The 24,735-nt window shown below is 40.8% G+C and overlaps 1 protein-coding gene across 3 annotated transcripts; it reads right to left on the reverse strand.

Moving 5' to 3' along the window:
- Positions 1–465: 465 nt before the first annotated feature.
- On the reverse strand, positions 466–22,924 carry NXPE3 (neurexophilin and PC-esterase domain family member 3). 3 transcript variants are annotated; one of them, XM_050333709.1, is made up of 7 exons: positions 22,845–22,924; positions 21,558–21,607; positions 19,132–19,344; positions 11,175–11,935; positions 9,471–9,544; positions 5,587–5,793; positions 466–4,795 (listed from the first exon to the last, which is right to left on the reverse strand). In XM_050333709.1, exons 3-7 carry the CDS (start codon positions 19,222–19,224, stop codon positions 4,245–4,247), a joined length of 1,686 nt encoding a protein of 561 aa, XP_050189666.1. In that variant the 5' UTR covers positions 19,225–19,344; positions 21,558–21,607; positions 22,845–22,924; the 3' UTR covers positions 466–4,244. The 3 variants fall into 3 exon arrangements, with proteins under 3 accessions (XP_050189666.1, XP_050189667.1, XP_050189668.1); XM_050333710.1 differs by lacking the exons at positions 21,558–21,607; positions 22,845–22,924 and adding an exon at positions 20,777–21,512; XM_050333711.1 differs by lacking the exons at positions 21,558–21,607; positions 22,845–22,924 and adding an exon at positions 19,753–20,429.
- Positions 22,925–24,735: the final 1,811 nt, after the last annotated feature.

The following is a 24,735-nucleotide window of genomic DNA, read 5'->3' on the forward strand; positions in this document are numbered from 1 at the left end:
GTCTGTGCCATGCAGCCACTCTCTCCCTCTCCCCGTGACCTTGAAAACACAGCTCTTGGGCTCAGCTTCTATTACGTCAAGAGCTTCTATTATATCAGGATGAGAACAGAAATGAAAAATCATTTATAGATCAACCGAGTGACACCTAAAAAGCATTGTGTGCCCAGTCCTCATCTTAAAACACAAATCCTGTTTCCTCATTTCTCCTTCCCATCTATTCCAGGCCTGATGCACCAACAGCAGGAAACACCAGTGTGCTTTGGTGCTAGGTCTCATGTCAGGCACAGATCATAAACATCATTCTAAGTGAATTTAATCTATAAACCATAGTGTAAAACTCCTACCCAACATACAGCACAAGAATGTAATAGGTAAAACTAAGGGAACTACTATGCAGCTGTAGAAATATAAAGGATGTGGGGTTACAACAAACAAGATAAACTGAGACTAAATCAGATTAAATAGTTCAAGTAAACTCTCCCTCTTTATTAGAAACTTTTCATTCTTTGAGCTTTTTGGCTATTAAAATTGTTTTTCTGATCACATCAGGAAATAAGACAGTAGAGCCTTCTTCATACTGTAAGCATTTCAATGAACATACACATATTAGAAAAAAAAAAACTCCTTTGAAAACAAGTTCTTTCTCTAACACACAGATGTAGTCCTTTGCTGCTCCCAACATAGTAAGAGTCTTCCAAACAGTCTAAACATATATGGAATAATCTGGACTTAACAAGTGCGTGCTTTATAAATTAAATACACATCTATAACTGAAGCTTTTTGCTGTTACTTAAACTGTCATGAGAGGAAGACTGTTTTAACCCACACTTTGCAACCAGACTAAAGCAAAATCCCAATACCTTCAACTCTTCCAGGAGACAGTTTCAAACCTTTGTTTTTGGCACATGTACATGGAATTGTCACCTGTAGTACATAAAAAAAAATTGCACAGACACTTGTGGTAAGCAAAGTTTCCATTTTTAAATGCTTACCTTTAACGAGTAAAACAATGAAAAACGGTGTTTAAATCCCATAAAGCAGAGCCACAATAGCGCTGCACTGCAGATGAAATTAGAAGCAACTTAAAAAAAAAGGGAACTAAAACTAAACTAAAAAAAGGGAAACTTTTGCTTTTTGTCCTCTCTTCTCATCAACAATTCAACTAACGTCTTCTAGAAGGAAGAAATCAGCCTAAGAAGATATACATGAGAAACAAGATTCTCAAAATATTATAGTGCAACACTCTTAATACATAAAATGGAGTTTACTTTTTTAATAAGTAAATTGTTCTGAAATCTTCTAATAAACACCATAAAAGTACAGTTTATTTCACTGGGATTTGAGGGATCTGGATTTTGATTAGAAAAATTAAAAAGGAAAAAAAAATCTGTACTGAAAGGTTAATAATCAAAATGTTCAGAATAAGAATGAAAACATTAAAAATACAATTTCTTCCTTTCAAATTAACAAATTGGAAAGAAAAGGAAGACAGGGTTTTGAAAAATCTTGTGAAATAATTTCTTATGTGTAAAGAAAGGTACCTAACAGACAACTGATAAATTCCTTTCCAGTCCTGTTTCACATTAAATAACTTGAAAAATAACCAACCTATTAACCCATTAAAATCCATTTAAAAGTTTAAATAAACTGATTTAAAATATTTTATTGCTTCTATGATTGCATACACAGTACATACACAACTGGTGTGATGGTAACAGGATGAGAACAGAAATGAAAAATCATTTATAGATCAACAGAAAGACATCTAAAAGCATCATGTCCCCAAACATGAATAAATCCTCAGTTCCTTAATTTCTTCTCCCTGTCTACTTCAGAGCCCAAAGAAATGAAGTATTGGTCCTCATTCCAAATCAATTTTCAATTTCCCCCAAGTTCATTACCTAAAAGTTAATCTGTTGTTAAAAAATTAATCTTATTAATTTAAAGGGTGAGCTTCTACCAGGAGGCAATTAGACATCTTTGCTAAAATAGCAGTCCCATTCTCTTTCCCTCCACTGTCAAAACATTCGCAAAAGAATTATTTTCTTCTCTATCTGTGCGTGGTAGCTAACAGTGATAGAAAGCTGCTGTTGAAAAGCAGTGGCACTACAACATTCAGAGGAGAAACGTGCTGCCACATTTTCACACACAATATGGCTTTAGGAGGGAAACCTAATGGTTAGTCCACAAATTAAGTAGTTTCCTTCAAAGTACAAGTTTGAAGTCTTATTTTCATTAACATTACTAGGATGGATTTGTTATTCAGGATGAAAGTCTTACACTCTACCTATTTCAAAAATCACACCTGGGAAAGATGAAAGGTCATTTTCCACCGTGGTGGTTTACTTTCCCAGACCTGAACCGGTGTGGTCTCTTCTTAGCAAAGGATAAATTTCCATTACCATATAAAAGGAATAAATAGTTACCTAAGGCAATGTATGGACAGATGCTGTGTGAGGCAGCTGTCAGTAGGAACCAGCAAATTGGACCTCCTTAATTCTGATTTGAAAAGCTAAGAATAAACATTATTTCAGTGTATATGACTCCTGCAGTCATTTTTAGACATTTTTAAACATTCTTAAATTGCTAAGTTTATAGATGGATGCCTTTTACTGATGTCTTTTACATGCTGAAAGCATTTACATTTGCTTTTAAAATAATTCTCGGTTGTCCTTTAAAATGAACAAAATAAAAAGCACTGTTGCTGTAGCTGGTAGCACGAGCTTTCTCAGGGCTCCAGCATTGAGAGCACAATCTCTCTTAAGAGAGCAGCAAACCTGACAAAGAACAAAACATTTCTAACATAAAGACACTTCAATCATTTCACTCTGTGCAACTTAACCAGCTTTCTTTAATAATCTTCTGTTTTCTCACAAAGACCCACCTTTGCTTTGACACATTTCTCGGTAACACCACTGGCAAAGACTGGCTTTGGCCTGAGCGGGACCAGAAGTTAAGACAACAAGGAACTGCTTTTCAGTCTGGGAGCTGAATTTAATCAAAACCCTGTTTTCAAAGCACTACGAGTTAAAACTGGAGATGGGCTCAATCCAACTAGCAGCAGTAAACACCACACCAAGAGGCCTGAGAGCCACCAGCTTTCACACCAGCAAGCCTGGGTCTATCCCAAGCCGCTGTATGAAGGTAACCCTGCGTGTGCTTGGCTTTCGGGTGCGACGTTTTTTACCTTTTATATTGTCAGCAGTGGAGTTCACAAATAAATGATAAAACCGGCAGACCCTGAAGAGGACTCAGGGCGTGGCCCTGGCCGGTTGTGTGTGCCAGTTACTGTTACCCAGTGCCAAACCTGGCCAGGTGTATTCGGGTCCCTTGGCCCCTCCACACAGACACAGCGCATGAAGGATGTACACGAGTGACTGTCAGCAGCCTGGCTTTGCAGGAGCATAGCACAATAGCCTTATGTCCCAGGGAAGGGAAACACTTCCATTGGAAAATACTTCAAGTAGGCGAGCCTGCAACTTGAACTTGCAGAAACTGCCTCAGACAGTGTCTTCACTGAGATCATAATACACATTTCATCATTGCAGATAAATCAAGCAGTAGACAGCACATCTAAGCTCAAAAGAGATTCAGTAGTACAGGAAAACAAAACTAAAATACTGGCTATTTGCACTATTTAGCAGCCATCTGTAAACACGGGTGCCCTATTATATTTCAGCAAATTCTTCATGACTTAGTACTACAGGTATTTTGATTGTGCTTCCTTATTAGTGACTTTGGTACACTCCCTTCATGTCTCTAATTAGGACTTTGCAACAAGAACAGGCACTGTGTTCTCTGATATACAACTAGAGGAGACACTTCTGAAACTCTGGAATGTTAAGAGAAAGACCATTCCCAAAAGCTTTCCCAGGTTTCACACACAGTTCTGGCCAACAAGACCCTGACAAGAGAATCAGTGTCATATGGATTAAATTAGGCATACAGTGCAGACAACTAGTAAAGCTAATAACCCAAATAATTTCTTATTGAATCCTGACAATTTAATTTAAGGTGCTCTCTAATAATCTCAGATATGAATGATAAGCTTGAAGGAAGATATGGCCTGAACAGTCAACTCCTCTTTACCGCCTTTCACAGCTACCTAGAATTAAGGCCACTCCACTCATACTGCATGCATTTACAGTAACCAGAGTTCCTCCATATCATCCAGCATCATTCCACAGCTCTGACAAAGAGCAACTTTACTTCAGCTACAGCGAAAGATGACATAGGGATTTGTGCTAAGTTTGCAGAGGGCACACGTAAGATAAAAATGCATCTATTTGATTCTTAACAATCACTTCCTGTGGGTGCAAGTTATGTGGCAAGTAATGAGCCACAGACATCTCCCAAGCATCCACAAAGTGCACAGCAATTCCTGAGAACATTTTCCTCATGACAGAATCGAGCTGAAAGGAATACCAATCACTGTTAAAGAGGCTCACTTCTGGCCCAAGCTCCTGAACATTAGCTGTTCTGATGACGATTAAAGTCTCGGGGCTGCGATCCAGCAGCTGAATAACTGATCTCCGGATGTTCCTCAGCCGCCGGATATACACTTCCACAGGGAAAGTGCTGAAGTGGGACCATATGGTTATGGCTATCACGGTGTTCCTCCCCCCCACGATGCCGTTGAGCTCGTTGGCGATGTAGCGCAGTTCACTGCTGAAGACTGTTGAGAAGCGAATGGGCGGCCCGTGGCAGCGGAACTTCAGCAGCACGTTGTGCTTCAGGTCCACAGACATGAAAGGGCCCACGTTCTTAGGACTCCTCAGGTTAAATTCCACTAGATCTGAAAACCCGAGAGCGAGCATTGGTGAAAGATGATATAAGATGTCAAAACTATTGAAGTTGTGAGTTGAAGTTGTGTGTAAGACAACACACCTGGACTTGACAAGGCTGTCAATGCCTTTTCCAAGTTTCCCAAACTATTTTGTTTTCTCTTGTAAGAAAGAAATTTTCCAGATAGTCACTGTTGCCCTATGAATCCAGTGTTCACAAGAACCCTTCTAGCAACTTTAGGACTCCATTAAATTTAAGGTGACTTAAACTTGTAGGCAATATGGAGTCTCAAAGGCTGCGTTTCAGTGCAACTGAATCCCTTTATGGGAAAGGGATGAGGGAGGGAGGAATATCTAACTGGCTACTGAAATTCTGTTATTTAAGTTAAAATAAGGGAAACAACCCAAAACACCTATGAACATTAAAAAAAGTTCTTTGCTATTTCATTCCAAAATCACTCCTATAATGGTGACACTGGAAGGTCTTACAGAGGAAGCCTAAGTGACTTCTGCTGTGGCTCCTGGGGTGGCCACCTTAACTCACAGCCACAACAGTGGTCCCTTTACAAGGACAACTTCACTGATACCCTGTGGTCACATTTCCAAGGCCTACATGTTTCCAGTGTCTGCTCAAACATTTGACTAACTGTCTGCCAGGACTTCTGATGAGGTTTTGTCTTCCCTCTTCCTTTGCTCTGTCATTGTCATTGTCACTCAGTAAGATCAGCTCTGTGTCTGAGAGATGAGAAATAAAGCTTGGCAAAGATCTTTAAAGAAAAAAAACAAATAAAAAAAAAATTACCTGGAACAAATGCTGTCAGATATTCAAACCACTGCCTTATTGTAGAGTCTCCAAACAAGTGGATTACTTTTCCTTGTAAGCACTCGGTTATATCATCTGATTTGTTAAAATTATGGATCCAGTGTGTTCTGGACCTCCACTGGTCTTCATAATAATAACCAGAAGGGGAAGCTGTGGGATCTTCAGCTCTGTTCAGACTGATTGAATCTGGAAGAGAAAAATTCTTTGAAATTAACAACAGAACCAGCCTCCATAATCCTCATGGACATGTAGTCACTGATGAACGAACATCTTCCCTAGTTTAAAGCAAAAAGTATTTTCTTCACAATAGCTAATATGTGGCTGTGTTTTGGATTTGTGCTGGAAGCCGTGTTGATAATGCAGGGATTCCATTATTGCTGAGCAGTGCTTATACAGAGCCAAGGCCTTTTCTGCTTCTTGTACCACCCCTCCAGTGAGTGGTCTGGGAGTGCACAGGAACCTGGGAGGGGACAGAGCCAGGAGAGCTGAACCCAACTGACCAAAGTGACATTCCAGGCCACATGGCATCAGGCTCTAATATAAACCTGGATAAAGAAGGAAGAAGCGGGGGGAGGATGTTTGGAGTGATGGCAATTGTCTTCCCCATGATGGAGCCCTGCTTTCCTGAGGATGTCTGAACACTTTCCTGCCCATGGGAAGTGATGAATGAATTCCTTGTCTTGCTTCGCTTGTGTGTCCAGCTTTTGCTTTCCCTATTGCAATGTCTTTATCTCAACCCAGCAGTCTTCTCACTTTTATGCTTTTGCCTCTCTCCCCTATTCCACCAGGGCGGTGAGTGAGCAGCTGGGTGCTCCTTGGCTGCCGGCTGGGCTTTTAATCACAATTAAAAAACGTGATGCATCACACTTCTGTAAGCCCAGGTATTTCACCCCACAGTTCTGCAGCTAAAACCTGCAACTGCTGGTAGAGTAGTTTGAACAATCACAGTTTAACTCGGTTTAAATTACATGGTATCTCTGACATTACTGTAAAAAAAAACAAAACCGAAAACCAAACCAAACCAAAACAAGAAAACCAAAAACCTAAGTATCTGGCATGTTTCACCCTGCGACAGCAGTGCCCAGTCGCGGGTGCTTGCGGAAGGCAGAGGAGCAGAGGCAGAAGGGCGGGCAGAGCATCTCGCCCATCCCCACCGTGTCGCGGCGCACGGCTGCCCTCTGGCGCCCGGCCTGCGCACCGCAGCTCCGCTCAGCGACCGACACCGACCCAGGGGACAACCTGCTACCATCACACACAAAAAAACCAAAAAAACCAACAAAAAAACACGAAAAAAACCAAACCAAAACAGAACAAACAAAAAACCTCAAAACAAACCCACCGAAAACACCTCCAAAAAATTTCCACTATGGAATATGAAGTAGCATATACCGAGACACTCCTGCTCCATCACCAATAATTTCATACATGCCCTTTGAATATGTTAATCATGAGAGTCTCTAATTCTATGAATTTGGGACTTTCTCGCTGCTGTCTAGCCCACTCACCCTTCACTGCCAGCAACAAGCAGCCCCCTGAAGAGCAACTGTAGGACATTCTGTAGGACACCTGTTTAACCTGCAGAAGTTGGGTGGATACAAGCAAAGGCCAGAGATTACAGGAAAGGAGCTGCAACCTCATGGTTATGTAAGTCACATATTGCTATATTTCTCTTGGCAACCAGTGTGATATTGGTACATCAGACTCCTGTGAGGTCGTTTCAGGTTTCTCCTTTGCCACTTGTGTATTCAAATACCTAAACTGAACAAGCAGGGAGCTCTTCTCTGGCACAAACAGACACATCCAGCTACGTTTAAGTTGAAATGTTTTAATGTTTAAACACTTTTACCCACCTTGATGTGGAGGTTATCTGTTAAGAACAGTTCCTGCCCTGTCACAACTTCATACCAGGGACCATTCTAACTAAGTATAGAGTACAAGCACTGGAGTTCCAGGGCCTAAAAGCATCCCCTGGTAGATGCTTCATTATAACATCATGCACAAGCATCTTTAAACACCCCTTCCTTATAAGCACTTTTTGGCACTCTCTTTCTGTACAATATTCTCTGTGTGTTGTATTAGTAGATGTCAACCTGAGAGCCTGGAGCTTGTTAACATCCTCAGACCTCACAGGGACACTGTAAAAAGCAAACTACTATTAAGTTCGTATAACACAAGTAATATAATCGCGAGTGCCACAGAAAAAAGGCTTCAGAAAATTTTATCTTTGGATGTTACTTTAAATTGGACAACAGGGACAATGAAGGAAGAAGAACAAAAACCCAGCTAGCAATGTGGACTCATCCAATATTTATGAAACAGGAATCCTCCAGAGAAAGGAAAAAAAAGCTGTTGTACGGTCATGTAATTAAAGACAAATTCATAATGTGATTTCACAACTTGAGTTTGCTTGATTCTACGTTTTGATTGAAAAGTATTTTCATTTTTTACCTTTTAAGTGGATTTTTCTGCTGCACATACACATATAAAAATGGTACTAGAACAACTTTTTGGTGCCTCACAGTAAATCAGCATTTCAAATCTGTGTACAGTATCACACCACTTTTGGTCCAGAATTCAGAAAGCCATTACTTGGGATTTTAAAGAAGAGAGTCAAAGTTCCAATCTGAAGCTACAAACCAGGGATAGAAATTAAAACTTGTTTTTCAGAAAAATAAAATTTTAAAGGAACTTGATCTACATTTACCTCCAAACAAAAAAACATAGACAAAAAGAACAGAAGAACAATGAATTTGTATGTACCATCAATCCTAACAAATCCATACATTCACAATCATTATACTAATACATTTAGTTTATTTATTCAGAGACTGCTGTTCCTGGAAGGAATTTCCCTGAGGAAATGTGCTACTCCTATCCACCCTTTCTAACTCAACACTAATCCTCAGGAAATGCAGGCAGGCTTTGATCATTCATAGCTTCTGGAAGAACGGTGACATAATCAAATCTCAAATTTGCAGCAGTTTCTGTGAGGAAATACACAATATAAAAAGGCAACAAAACCACATCATCTAAAGGATCTGGAGAAAGAAAAGGGATGGAGGGGAAATGCTGCTAGCCTACTAGCAGCACTCTATTTTTTTAGTGAACAGTAAAACTAAAAGAAGAAATGCTGTAGGCTGCTCTCTGTTCAGACTTTATTGCACAGGTCAGGAGCTCTACCATAAAAGCCTCTTAAAACCTTATGAAAGAAAAGGTCTAAAAAGCTCTCAATCAAGAAATAATTCTCTGTGTATCACATTTTACACAGGCTTTTTAGAGGCATAAAAAGTTTGTACACAGATATGGATGAGATACAGCCTCAAAGTTTAATTTAGTACAGACTGCCTTTGTTCTGTTTTTAGACAGGACGCTGAACAATTAGGCTCTGGTTCACAACTGTAGGTTCTGACATCCTGTGGTAACACAAAGGATAGTAATACTTATATGCAAGATATCAAAATCTGTTCGACAAAGTTCTTAACAAAGAAAGAAATTAAGAAACACCACCCAGCTGTTTTTGCTAGATTAAGAGTTTGGTAAGCAGTTACTGCAAGACATTTACAGCTGTGAGTAAATGCTAAGGGGGGAAAAAGGACAGTTTTGGCAGGAGAACAATCTTTTTTGTTGTTGTTGTTGTTGTTAAAAATCTCATTTGTGTATGTAATTTCGGAAAAAAATTATTAGTAATGAACTTATATTACAGTAAACAACCAAAAGCCTTTATCTTCTCAATACAAATCTGAAATTAATTTCTATTCCACACTACAAAAACCAAATAAATCAATTATTACCTCATGCCTGTTGTTCTTTTTCATAAATTTAATTATGAATTAAAAACAAGAACCTTATGAAGTTCACTTTACCTGTAAATGCCTTGGGCTTTACAATGACGGAATCAGGTCCACTGGAGAGTATCGGCCTTTTGATATTCACATGACTTGAACAAAACATAAACATAATAATATTTGTAAAAATTACTGTAAAATTTGAAGGTTATATTAATCTCATTTTTTCTTAATTCACTTCAAATAAGTACGTAGTACTCACAGAAAGAATTTTTTACTCTGAGTTTACTCTACTTCCTATAACTGAATTCATTCTGCATGAATTTCCTCAAGACCACCATCACTTTCCTGAAACCAAATTCAAAATTTCACGGCATGAAGACACCCATCCTGTGTACACTTTTACCGACACAAATCCCGATAAGGCTATCAAGCTATCAGAAGCCTGCAAGAAGCTTTGGAGGATTTTCCACAAAGATGGGAAGTTCCCAGCTTGCAGAGTGTGTGGAGACAAACCACTGAAAGGGTACAGTGCTGTAGCAGCTGTATAGCTGTGACAGATGCAGAGATTTAATAATAAGCTCTTGTTCTATCTTTTGCTACTGCTTTGAAGAGAATCCTTTTCTAATGTTTTTCTCCATTTAAGAAATAAATTATTTGGAATTTCTATAAGCACTCAGGCAAGGATCTCAGAGCTGCATCAAATAAATAAACCAAAACAAAGAAACAAACAAACACACACCCACCCACAAACCCCCAAACAAAAAAAAGCAAAACCTTTCCCATTCCCATTTGGAAACATCACCAATAAATATAAGCCATATTTTACAGGTAAGCTGCCAGAGGCACAGAAAGTCAAAAGACCGCTTACAAACTTGATAAGGAAGAGCCAAAAAAAAATGCCACTGATACTTACTTTTTGTTTCTAGTCTTGGTTTCAAACATACACATAATACTTTCCTAATCACACTACCGGGAATTGCTACTCTAAAATCTTTCCCAATGCAGGCCTCAACTGAACATACTGCCAAAAGTCTTTCCTTCATCAATTTTGTTGGAGAGCAAGGCAGCAGCCTGCAACTACAACTCTGGCACTACACAGCACTAATTTTGTCTAAATTCAGATGTCTAATTTCATATAGAAGCAGTTCTGTCACATCTACCCAGGCATTGAGATGGTTTGGGTTTTTTTAAATGTGGAATGCAGAAGAAAAAGATGACTAATTTAGTTTGACACTTGAAATAACATGCACAGATCATTTCCACTTGCATGGGTATTGCTCAGCAGTTTGTTCTACCAGGTGTTTTCTTCATGACTGAGTTAAAACTATTCCTAAGGTTTGACAGTCACACTGTCAAGCCTGGACTTTTTTTAAGTAGTTCAAATTTGGTCAAGAAGGCATCTCAAAACATTGTTATTGATATTGCAATGCAGGTGTGGAAAGAAAAAATAAGGAAACAGTCCCCCAAACCACCACCCAGTTCAGACAGCATGCTCTTGTGGAATTCAGCAGGTGCAGCAAAGCTGAATTCAAAGCACAGAGAGAGAACTACATACCAAGTTTCTGTAGTTTAAGATTGCTGTCTAAGATTCTTGTACAGCTGAATGGAGGAGAACAGACTACTCAACAACTCACATCAAACACCTCCTCCTGCAAATACACTCTTCCTCCAAGGCCATGTGTCATAAGAACCAATAAGCCAAATTTGTATTAAAAAAACCCAAAAAAAGCAACTTGACTGAGTATATATATATATAAATAAATTCAACAACATACATACCTTTGGAAAAAGAGGCTTTCCTCTTTTGTCAGGAGACCTTTTAGATATCCACCTTTGGCATGGCTGATTCGGCTGGCACAGGATAGTTTTCGAGGCTTGTAACAGAACCACGGCTCACCTGTGTAGGGATCTGTGAAGTTACAGACTGGGAGATCTCCAGGCAAGCAAACGTTGCACTCTGTAGTTTCTGAGTATCTCCCAGACTTGAAGGAGCTTTTGAAATAGACCCTGTCTGGCCTTTCTTCTCGTAAACGCAGGAGGACTTGGACTGCTTCACTTGGATGGACAAGTGACACGGACACTTTGACCTCTCCTGGCCAAAGCAAGGTAAAGAAGACTTTGTAAAGGCCATTATGGCAATCTACAATCCTTCCTGTTGCTCCAGCTTTCAGCAGAGGAGTGTGAATTCGTGCCTGTAAATAGTCTCCGCCATACTGCTTGGGCTTTCCTTGGAAATCCTTCATACGAACGAGGACCTCCAACTCATCACCCACCTTGAAGAACCTGCTGGGTTTCACAATCACAAAGTCACTACGTGAGGGATCAGTGCTTTGTGCAAAGGCAATTTTGCCATCAGGGGGTTTTGGCCACTCTATTGCAGCAAGCAATGTTTCCTGCTCCTCTTGTTCTCTTCTGGACAAAGTCTGCTGCGTGTAACCGCAGTAAGGCTTCCTGGTAGTTTTGTTTGTCTGTGACAGAGAATGCTGGACATTGTTTTCTGTTATCCAATTTGATCCTGAAACTGTGTCATCATCCAGGTTCTGGGGAGGAAAAAGATCACCTGAAATTGTGCTACGAAATGAAACATTGTGAATAATAGATAATGAAATGATCCCAAGAACTGGGCTTTCCTTTGCAGAGCTCTGAAGCCAACCAAATGAAGCAACTTCACTAGAAGACTCGAATCTATTACTCTGACCATGGGATTTCTAAGGAAACAGGTGGGTAACACACGGTCACCCTGTTATGGCAAAGAAGCTTTTATATAGATCATGCCTAATATTTTCTATGGTAGTATTTTAGCTCCAAGTATATTCTGTAAACATCAGCAATGTGAAAAAAAAAATTAAAAAAGGTTGAACGATTAAGTAGTAAATTGTAGCTCATGTTTTATTTTCTTCTGTAGTAACTTTTTAGTCTTAGAGCACCATGAGGTCTAATAGCTGCCCAATGTAATGCAAGGAAATAGGGTTTCTCTGGGACCTTACACTGCAGATGACGCTGATGCACCCCCTGCACACACCTTCTAGGGAAGTCTGCTGCCTGTAGCAGCTGCAGTCATTTATCTGGTCACACTCACATCGCTTCTTATCTAATTATCTGAAATGTGCCTTTCCCTGTAATGTACAGATTGGAAGAAATAAAAGAATAAAACCCCAGATGCTTCAGGGACAATGAATTCATGAGCCAGTTGGCAAGTACAATAGTGCAGAACAAGCTAGGACTGAACACGTAAAAGAAATTATTGGTTTGTTTATTTATATGATTGTAAAAATCTATATACAGCTTCTTGTAGAACCAAATGAAACAGCAGAGCATCCCCTAATTCACACAAGAGCTTAAAAATTAAGTAAATTAAATACAACGCTAGACTAAGAGAGGAGGTTTCTGCTGCAACTTGACATCAGTGTCCAAAACTGTATTTTCATGCAAATGACTGCAGAGATACCATCATCTTCATGATATCACACAATTTTGCAGGTTTGCACTAGGAAAATTTTAAAAATAGCACAGCCTAAGCCTCCAGAGCTACCCATGAGACTTCTAATCAGCAACTCCAAACTTACCCTTCAAATACACACCAAATCAGCAGCTAATGAACAATTAATTATCAGGTACATATAGTAGAACTTATCCATACTTCCATTTCATTAAGAACGAAAATAGTTTTTCAAGCAAAGATTTAAATTACACAGTGCAACATTCACATGGCATCAGAGCATAAAGACTGCTAAAAAAAGAAATCCAACTATGTTATTTGAAATCTTTTAAAATATCATTGTACTCACCAATACCCTAGTGTTTCCCATTTACTTCCTCTGTAATCCAACTGCTCAGTAATGTACTAAAATTCACAGCGCTTATATTAAAGCCTTATTCATTGTTATAAACCTTTCTTAGTCCACTGAAATATTACCAGTGTATAAAGATCATTAAGAACAAAATTGAGATTCAACACACTTTTTTATAAGAAAAGTAAACCCAACAAACAATAGGAACGTACAGGCTTTTGAAGTCTGTGACATAAGAAGTTGGTTTTGATCAGCTTAAGAGTAAGAGGATGAGCACATTAGGATGCAGGATGGATAGGCAAAATCTTCTTTGTATGATATCCATGTTAACAACAAAACCTGAAACCTGAAACGTAGATTGCTACATGGTAACTCTAAAATGTAAACTACACAGGTATCCACAAATACACCAAATGTTAACATCACAATAGAAGCTTTTATTTTGCACTTCCATCCAGGATTTAATAAATTTCCCCTGAAGGCCATATGAGATAATTTGTAATTATTTCCATTTTCCATCACACCAAGCAAAGCTGCAGATGTATTGCTGCCTGTTACTTTTATTAGTCCAGTAAATTTCAGCCAAAGCATGAGAGGCAACCTCAGGCACAGTTCTACTTTAAATCTTGCCCACATGCATTCTTGAGTTAAGCCAAGTGTCTATTTTTGGATACCTTCACAACTTCTTCCCTTCACTTGCTCATGCATATCCATAACACAGAAAATACTGCATGGAAATATTTTTAAAAGTTAGCTATCTATTTTAATGCATCCAATAAGCTGGTAACAATGTATCATTCTGCAAAAATATTTAAGCATTTTCCTAAGGAGGGGTGGAGGGGAGGATATGTGTGTCTGAATAATTGTTGATTTCAGTGTAAGTTCTCAAGAGAAAATTTCTATAGTTCAGCTCATTCTTCAATGGTTGGTACTTCAGGTCAAGGGGCATGGGAAAAAAATCCCTTCAAATTAAGAAGAGATAGCCATCTAAGACAGCCTTAAAAACAGACATGTCCCTATTTTTAATCTTCTGTAAATTTATTCAGGGTTTTTGACCCAGTCTTTCTATCAGAGTTGTAGAAGATGCCATTTACAGCCTAGCTAGGCTTTCTGAAGTCTTTCCAGAGGCATACCTGTATTTTTCAGTGGAAAAGAGTGCAGAGAACCAAAGCCAACAAACTCATTCAGAAAACAGAACAGTAACAGTGTTCAGTGTCTCCAAATCTGTCTACCTCCACAGCAAAGCACAAGGCCAAAGCTCTTCACTTGCAGCTGAGCCAAGGACACTTCCACATCTCCAGATTATGACCCATTAAGCAGAACAGATTATATCACAAATATTTTCTCAGTCTATCTTCAAAAGGGGTGAGGGAGAATCTCCAAGAAAGTAAAAGCAGAGCTCCTTCAACTTCATGCTTCTTTCTCCAGCATTCTTGTTCATCTTTACAGTCCTCTCTCAAGAAGGACTGTAAAGCCCAATCAGGACCACATTACTGCAGAGATTCTCTTTGCCAGTAAAGGCAGGGAAAGCTTCATAGTCAATTAATATACTGAAGATCCTTCACTGACATAGAAAAGCTTTCCAAACCATCTTCCTCTCTATAGTGTTTCCCAGGCTCAGCTCCAAACAAGTGCTCCAGTTCTCCTGCCCCTGTGGATACACAAGGGCTGCTCTGAGGCAGATAATTAGCTGACTTTGCCCTTACTCTATTTCCTACTCCTTCTTTCACCAGCATTTCCAAATATCTCTGGCTCTTCTATGGTAGGTTGGCACACTGAGACTGTGCAGAACTGTGAGGTCTCTGCTGTACTTAGTAGCCAAAACTAAATAAAATTAAAACAAAACAAAACAAAATACCAAAAACACACACACACATACAAAAAACAGATAAAGAGCATTTCTCAAGATTTCTCACTGGTACTCTTCCTTTATGACACAGATACTTTTAGTTTTTATTATAGTCTCCATGATAAATAACTTGCCCTGCTTTGCTTATTTCCTTATATACTATTTTCTCATATGCTTATTTCCTTATATACTATATACTTATTTCCTTACATACTATATTCCATTCAAGGTATCATGTATTTTAAGTTCAGTTTCCAAGAGTCTTTGTTTGTTGGTTTGTTGGGTTTGTTTGAGGTTTTTGGTTTGTGTGGAGCACATCTGTTTGATTTTGTTTTGTTTTGTTGGGGGTTTTGTTATTGTTATTTTTACCTTCTGAGTTTTGAAGCTAACCAGAACCCAAATCTGACCACAAAGTGCTTTAATGGATGCCTGCCAAGTAACACAGTTAGGACAAAGCAGATTACATGTCAATTAAGCACAAACAAATATACAAGCGGTTCTTGGCATTACAGATGTCATAACAACGAGGGAGCTAATGGGAGTTTCAGCTTAACTACTCAGTTTTTGGCATTGTCTATGCCAAATTAGCAAAAATGAGATAAAATATATAGATCAATAGAGACAATAATGCCCTCAAAGATATTCTACAATGGTCCCAGGGTACTTGATTAGATCTGCAATGAACACCTCTGTTAAACACCATAATGTAGGTGCTGTCATTGAATGAGTTGCTTAAAGCAACCTTAAAACACTCATTTATGACCGGTGGCCAGTGAAAATGCTGAGTATTTCAAGTGTTGCTGAAAATGTGCAACTCCATCTCAAAGCCCAAGATCTCCCACCAACTGTTACTCCTGGCTTGGCCTGGTCCATTCAGAACAGTCACTATCATTAGAGCAGGAAACATCACAAGAGATTCCCAGCCAACCGGCATGGTGGGGGAACAAGACTTCCAGTTTGACCAATAAAACCTCTCAATTTATGCAGCAGACAACATCTGAAACTGGACAAACCCCAATTACTGAAAGGTCAGTCATCTTATTTTCAGTAATTTTACTCTCCAGGTACTCTATTTGTTGTCTATGACAGACATGAAATCAGCTCACTGTCATTACCATCTCACAGCGCTGAGTGGGTGCTGAACTACTCTAAGTGTCAAAGCCAATCCTAAAAAGCCATCACCTAACAGAGAAATGTTCCAGCAACACTCCGAATAAGATGAAGTTATCTTTTGTAGGCACCTGCAATTTAGCAGCAAGAAAAAAAGACTTTGTTACATAGTTCTTTTATTCAGTTTCAGCTGTTTGATTTCATACACCATTAGTTCACTCTGTCAAAAACTTCCCTTCTCCCCATACACTCTTTTCTAAGTGCTTTTAATAAAACAGAGCTCAAAACCAGTCCTGAAATGGTTGTTCTTTCACTCTAAAGGCAATTGGTACAAATTCACACTCTCCTATATCCTAAAGGCATGATGTTTGGCAACATCCTGATACTTCACAAAAAAAAAAAATTATTAAACATTTTATCTATGTTCACAGAAAAAAATTAAAATAAAAATACATTTCTTCTAGTACTATAATACAGTGACTTCAAGAGAGTAGTGGACAGCTTGTTTTTTGTTTTTGTTTTTTTTTGTTTGTTTTTTTTTAAATATAGAGTAAGAAAAGTAAAATTCTGACACGAGGACTATTGAGAGGGTGTCATTACTAGCTTAAGAATTTAAGAGGGAAGATTCCAACATGAAAAAGTATAAAATCTAACAGAGAAGAAGCAGGGAGGATAGCTGGGGAGGGGGGATAGCTGACAATTGCCTTAGATCTTGAGCTTTAGCCAGCTAGGTTAGATAATTTGGGGATGAGAAGCATGTCTGATGCATTTACAAACACGTTTTCAACAGTAATCAACAAAGAGCCCACCTTCCAGAACCCAAACAGATTAGGGTACAGATACTCTGTGAAGGCTCTCTAAGGCTTTTTCTGGCTTTGATCTCTGATTGAAATGAATCAGCATAGACACCTACACTAGACTGCCTGGAAAATTATGCCAAGACAGAAACAAATACCAGAGCAGGTCCATTCAGAAAAGTCAAGACAACAGAAGGGGTTAGAGTGGCATGTTGTTGTGGTCACAGCAACACAATACTTAGCCGAGTTTGGAACAGTAGGTAAGTAAACGTCAACAAAGCCATGAAGATTCTGTCATAAATAGTGGCAAGAAAAAGCACAGAGCAAACCTGCATTTTCCATTTCATTCTCAAAGCACTGCCAGAGCCCTCTTCTCTAATAAATGTGATTAAAATAAAATTTAAAAAAAAGAAAACAGTCTAGGGTTTCCAAATATCAACACTCTTCCTACAACATTCTAGGTCATAAAAAAAACCCCGAAACCACAGAAAATAAAAACAAAAGCTACTTTGTACGTTACACACAAAGAGCATGTTAACTTGAGCAAAAGGTCCATCAAACACAGTGTTTTGACTGCCAATAGTTTCCAAGAGCAGGTATGTGGGAAAAGAATACAGAACAAACACCTTGTGATATTTCCTCCTGAAGACTTAATGCAGTTTCTAGCCCTTTATGGCTTAGAGACTTCTTAAACACGAGGGTGGACATCTTTGAGATCTAGTATCCTCTAACAGATTTTTCTTCTGTGCATTCATCCAGATTTTTTGACTATATGCTTTTAGCAGCTACACAGTCTTACTGCAAGGACTTCTGCCGCTTTGCTGCAATCCATAAAAAGCATCCCTGCTTCCTTTAAAATTCAGCATTTGCAGTTTTTATTTAGTGTCTCCAGTTATTAATCCTGTGTCACTTGTGATTTTAGACCTCTCAAACATCTTCCTTACCCTTAAGCGATCCTCTTCTAATTCAACTGTATTTTTTGTGGGGGTGAAGGGATTTTACAGCCCCTCTTTTGGATCATTTCATTTGGACACCACTGGCCAGGAGGAAGGAAGATTCTGCAAGCAGGATATGCACAGCTTAAAAGCATAAAAAATTATTGACCGGTTCACATGCATAGAGGATAGTTATAATTTATTGACAAGCCAAGCACTTCATATCTAGGAAAGTATCTCTTGCCACAACCTGCCCAACCCATCAGGGTTTTTTTTTTTCCTCCTTAAAGAGCACTATTATGCTCACTCACAAAATGCCACACAGCCAATGGGCAGGGTCGGCCTCCAAGGCTCCCTGAGAGGGATCCTCATCTGGGTTGACTTTAATCTGGGGTTAGTAACCCAGTAACTAAGCAGTTCGAGAGTATGTCTGCAATAACGTGCTAAGTAACATGAAGAAATATGCAAGTCAGACACAGCAGAGGGGAAAAAGGGAAAAGCAAATAAAAGTCGCATCAGTAGAGGCTGGAGATCAGCTTGCCATCTAACAGCTCTGGAGAAAAAGACCTAGGGATTCTGGCAGACAGCAAACTGGCCATGTCAACAGCACAGCATTGTGGCAATGAATTAATGAGAGCATAACCAGCTGATTGAGCAAAGTGATAGTTCCCATGGTGATAGGTCTTGACCATGGTGAAGAAGACTGTGAACTAGAACACTGTGTCTGTTTTTTGGATAACCCATACCAGAGTCAAAGTGGAGAGAACAGCTAAGAACTCCTGAGATGATTAGGGAAGTGGAGTGACACTAAGGGAACCAAACTTTTATTTATTTATTTTTAATTTGGAGAAGACCAAAAGGGGATCTAACCGCAGTCTTTCACTACCTAGAGGGTAGTTACAGAGGAACTGAGTGAAAGTACACACTAAAAAAATAAGACGCAACTTCCACCTGCACATGAGATAAACATTCTTCGTTAGACGAGAGGTGCAGCCCTGCAACAGCCTGTCTAGGCAGGCTGTGAAATCTGGCCATCCTTGAGGACTGTCACAACTCTACGATACCTGGAGTAATCCAAGCTAACTCTGACGCTGGTCCTTTGAGGAGAGTGTTGACTAAATACCTTCACAAATCCCTCCCAGTTGGAATTTTCTATGATTCCAAGTTGTAGCTAAATGCTGTCAGACGCAGTTCTAACCTCACACTCAAAATGGAATAATGTTGCTCAAGCGCTCTTGGAGTGGCTTCACTTACCTCTAACTGAAAAAAATTATGGACCAGCACCACAACAGCCAGCACTGCCATAAGCAGGCAGAAGATCTGCAGTCTGAACGAGTCACGCCACATGGTCCATTTATATCCTTCCTTCCCATGTTAGACGCTGCCATGACTTCCATCCACCACAAACATGAATGTCATTTCGTCTCAGTAGTGAACCAGAGAATTCAGTTGACTTCCACTTCATTCCTGCAAGTGCATTTACAAAAACTATATTAAGTCCTCAAAATATTACCAGAAGTCAAGTTTAACACTGAAAGCATACAAATGGTGGAATTTGGCAGCACAGTAACTAGTAAAATAGAACCGTCAACATGGATTTTTTTGTGGAACTAATCTGAGCAGTACTATCTATTACATTATCTTAATTCTCTAGGTCATGTCAGAGCAAAACCTTATATAAAAGTGGTCTCAGCTGTAGCTGATACAAAAGAAAGGCAAAAGAAGGGTGCAAGATTTCGTTTTGGCAAACAAAAAACCAAAACAAAACAAATAACAACCACCCTATTTATCTGTTAGGCCACACTATCACCATCCAGACATCATGAGACCAAGACTTCCAGCAGAAACTTGTGTGTTTAGGTATCTCCCATTTACCTGTTTACACATTCCAAGAATTTGTTCTTAAAAACTAAGGTCTGAAGGAAGTTTGGATAAGCAAGATAAAAGATGCTTTCTCCAGTTTTCTGCTGGGAGAAAAAATTACTGTAGTGTTACAGAGGAGATACGTAACAGAGTTCAATGTACTAAAATTTAACTTCACATCATACTATATCTTCTCTGGTTTTTTATCATTCCTTTTACCTCATGTACTCATATGCAGCTCTAATAGTAAAAAAAATAAATTTCTGGGAAGAATACAATGTGTTCAGTTTTGGTGTTTCCGTTTGTGGTTTTTTTAATAAAATAATTTTTCACAACATTTAACTTCTGAAAAATATATTGTTTCTTTGATGTTGCTTGATAGCTGATCCACTAGAAAATCACAGACTTAAAGCCATTGATGAGGTTCTCACAGCTTAATGCTTGCTCAGTAAGACTCTTATACCTTCCTTTCTTTTTGAGGACAATTTTGAGGCAGTCATTTTGCAAGCAAAAAGGATACTGTTCCTGCAGAAGCTCTAAACTTGGAACCAGGAAACAGATGGCAAGAAGAGGCAGTCAAAAGACACCAATCTCTTCAAATCTAATATTCTCAAAGCAGCATTACTCATACCACCATCCTCCAAGTGCAACAACATAATCAAATGATTACATTAACTTTGTAGAACTTTCCATAAATAGTATAACTGAGAATTTGTACTATTTCTTAAGTCTAAATGAAGAATGCTGTGTAAATTTAAATTAAACATAATAATACATAAAAATATCAAAATTAACTAATTAAATTATTCATCAAACGCACATAGGTTAGAAAATCAAAATAAATAATAATAATGGCCAGTCTTCACGAGCGAAGATCCAGGGAAGGTCTTTACACCTTCCAGCCTGCGCATTGGATTTTTTAGGTGAGACACAGTGTGCGCGGAACTGAGCCCACCCTTTAATCCTAAGGTTCATCTGCCGGGGCCAAGCGAGCTTGGACGGTGGCAGCGAGGTCCTTAGGACTTAGATGGATTACCTTTACAGGGTTAACGAGCTCCACGTGCCCGGGAGTGGCCCTGACCAGGAATCGAACCCGGGCCTCGGCAGTGACAGCGCCGCGCCCTTACCACTAGTCTAGTGGAAAATCAAAATGTATTACTGGTATAAGCAGGACAGTCTCAAAATAGACCACACATCAAATTGCTTTACAAGGATTATAGGGATTATAACTTCAAATGCTTTGCTGAGAATTACGGAGGTTGTATTTCTGACCGACGAACAAGCATTGAAAGAGCAAGACATCCATTAAAGTGAAAGTATCAAAATGCCACAAAACCAGACCTTTGTTGGAACAGTTCTGCAGTAACATAAAGTACTAAAGTTGCATAAAACAGCAGCTCGGGTTTTAAATAGTAACTGACAATAAATACACCTAAATACATGAAAATGCTAATTTAAGAACATATATGCCCATTTGAGGAACAGAAACAAATACATTAGAGAAAAAGAGAATTTTCAGTTGTGTTGCTGAGAATTCTCTTCAAATCACCGAAAAGCACAAGACACTGAAAATTAATGGAATGTCATTTCAGATGCCTAAAAAGGCCACAAAGGCTATTTCCATGTATTTTTGTTCCAAATTTTCCATATTTCTGTAAATGTCACATGCCCTAAAGCATTCAATGTACAGGTTTAGAGCTTTATTTATGTTAAAGGCCTTAACATACTGACAGTTTCATCATCCTTGACCAATTGATCTCATTTATTTTCTGTATAAAGGAAGCCAATAAGTATACCAAAAAGCTTTAGGTTCTTACCCTACTCCTGGAATGTTCTATGAAGTCATCCACGTAAAAGGCCAGACAACCTTGGAAGCAATACATTAAAAAATAAATATATCTATACACACCCCACTATTTTCAAATAAAATTCATGCACCGGTAATTTGTTTGCAGTGACACAAAGTAACATGGCAGTTAAGACTTTATCTGTAAAATTACTCTTTTTTTCTACAATAATCCGTGGATTTTTTTAAAATATTTCATTTTTTTAAACTTCAGTCCTATATCTTTGAATTTTCTCCTATTTATCATTAATAATTAATTCTCTCAGCTTTGTTCCGTGTTATTTCAAGTCCCCTTTTGGCCAAGGTTAAAAACAAAAACAGGTTCAACTACGTTTTTATGAACAGTGTTCTGATTTCCTTATGCTCTGTTACAGGATTATAGTTTGGGGCTTTTTTCCAAGTTGTCAATTACTGTCAGCTCTCTATCCCCACACCTTTCTAAGCCAGCAGCGTTACGAAAGCATTAGAATTATGAGTATTGGTGCAACCGCTCCCAGTGTTGCCACGAGAATCGCAAAGGCAGAGGAGCCACTATCCCTGGCGATGCCCAGACCGTGTCAACTGAGGCGCAGTGTCTCAAGGCTTGGTGCTCGCGTGGCTGCGGGCACGGAAAATCACATTTTCTGCTGTTTTCCCCCAGTTCCGCCCGCGCTGCTCCCCGGGGAGCGGGAGCTGCCAGCCCCGTCAGCCCGCGGGCATTGCGGGCAGTGCCGCAGCTCCCTGCGGCGGTGCCGCTCCGGGCAACCACGGCTGCTCCCGCCGCCCCGCGGGGCCGGGACGCGCACCCACCGAGCGAGGGACGGGGGAAGCCGGCAGGAACCACCGCTGCCGGCGATGCGAACCGCACAGCTGCATTTTTACTGCTCCCAAGCTACTTTACAGGGCGCCGCCGGGCGGTCCGGCCCGCTGCTCGCATCCCCCCGGGGGAGCGGCACAAGGCGGACCCGGCATCCCCGGGGAGCGGCACCAGGCAGCCCTCCATTCCCCAGGGAGCGGCGCGAGGCAGCCCCTGGACCGGCAGGAAGCATCCTCAGCCGCCGCCGCGATGGAGGGCGGGCAGCGCGCCCCTGCGGACTGGCGGGCCCGGCGGCGGGCACGGGGCACCCGAGCGGGGCACCCGCCGACCCCGGCACCCCTCACCCGCCCCAGGCCTCCCCACCGCGGCCGCTGCCCCTGCCCCACCGCCGCCCCGTCTTCCCCCGCCGGGGCTTCTCCTCCCGCTCCCCAGACGAGCCCCGCAGGCCCCGCGCCCCCTCACCGCAACCCCGGCGCTCCCCCGGGCCAGGCGGCGGCCTCGCCCCCGGCCCGGAGGCTCTCGCCGTATATCCCCCGGCCCCGCCGCCCCGCCTTCCTCCCCGCCCCCGACACGGCGGCGGCGGCGGCGGCGCCTCCTCCCGCCCCGCCCCGGTAAAGGGTCTGTCCCGGCTGCCGGCGCCGCATCCTGAGGGGGGGAAAGCCCCAGCACCGCAGGCGCTCGTTTGGGGACATCCTGTTTGCTGAGGAGGGCGCTGGATAAGGAGAAGGGAAAAAAACCAAACAAACAAACAAAACCAACCAACCAAAAAAACACTCATGCGCCAAAAAACCCAACACCAAAGAAAACCTTAAACATCCCCTCTCCCCAACAGAGAAAAGCCCCAAATCAAGTCCCTATAATTTTTGGGCCACAGTGGGTGAAGCCGAAGGCAGCAGGATGGGGAGAGACTGGCACGCACATGGTATTACCGGGCCCCCCCAGCCGCACCCCCGGTCTAGGGAGAAAGCTCTGAGAGGAACCATCGCCGCTCAAACGCTGCAGAGCCTGGAGGCAAGCGGAGCAGGGAGCGGGAGACGCGGCGCCTTGGCCAGCAGGAAGGTTGGGAAGGGGGAGAGCTGGCCCCCAGACCAGCTGCAGGGGCTGAGCAGGGGGCACAGGCAGGGCACAGCGCAGCAGAATCGGGCAAACCCAGCTGCATTGAAGGAAGGACTCCAAGATGCGTGAGGAGATGCACGCAGCCAGCGATAAGTTTAGCACCCTGCAACCGAGCTGGATAGCACTTTCACTCTGATAACAGGGCATCTGCAATGGCTTTGCCATCACTTGTAAACACTGCATAAGTTTGGGAATGCCTCTTTTCAAAACATTCCCTTGCCAGCAGTTGTGTGCAGGGTAAGGGCTCAATCTTATTTTTACTAAGGAACATGGGGCTCAGTTAAAACCTGGAAGAGAGACATAGCAGCTGAAATATTGCTGTGAACAAAGTACTTTAGCCACTATAAATATTAATAGCCTATCTACTCTTGTTTTCTGCCCCCACCCCTATCAACCATAGCTATTTTCAATAAGTTACCTTACTTCCGTATTTCTCTTCCTTGCTGCATCTTGCAATGATGGTTACCCGGTATAGATAGAAAGCAAAATCCCCACAGGCACAAGCTTTTATTACTACTATACACTGTAGGTCAAGAATTGAAAGGCATCTGTCTGTGTAAGCAAAACAGTTTAAGACAGTATTTGGAAAAATACTTGGTATTGATGTTTTCACCCTTCTCAATAGAGATGTTTTGGCTACTGCTGAGCAGAGCTTACATAGAGCTTTTCTGCAGGTGGGCTGGGAGTGCACAGAAAGTTGGGCGGGGACTCAGCACATATAAGGATTTCAGCCATAAAATTAAAATTAATTACCTCCTTTTGAAAAAAAAAAAAAAAGATATCCCTTTGTTTTCCAAATCTAATCAAATATTTTAATTTCTGATCTTATTACAGATGTGAATCAAAAACAGGGACAAGAGGGACCTTCACCCTGAGCTCCTGAAGTGTTATGGTTACTATCCCTACAATATACAGCATTTAAACTTAATAGTACACCTTTAAGGTCTTTACTCCAAGAGAAAACAGCATTGCTCTTCTCTTTTCATATCTGAAGCCATTTTAGCTATGCCTCTTTCTGTCTTTTAAATACAATCCTAAGATGGTTGGAGTTGGAAGAGACCTTAAAGATCATTAAGTTCCAACCCCCTGCTCCGGGCAGGGACACTCCTGCCCCTGGCAGGACACTGGACCGGCTTGCCCAAAGCCCAGTCCAGCTTGGCCCTGAACACTTCCAGGGATGGGGCATCCACAACTTCTCTGGGCAACCTGTTTCACTGCCTCACCACCCTCACAGTAA

The sequence above is a fragment of the Myiozetetes cayanensis genome, unplaced genomic scaffold (assembly GCF_022539395.1).
Source record: "Myiozetetes cayanensis isolate MyiCay16 unplaced genomic scaffold, myiCay2020 scf5-8, whole genome shotgun sequence".
Classification (NCBI taxonomy): Eukaryota; Metazoa; Chordata; class Aves; order Passeriformes; family Tyrannidae; genus Myiozetetes; species Myiozetetes cayanensis.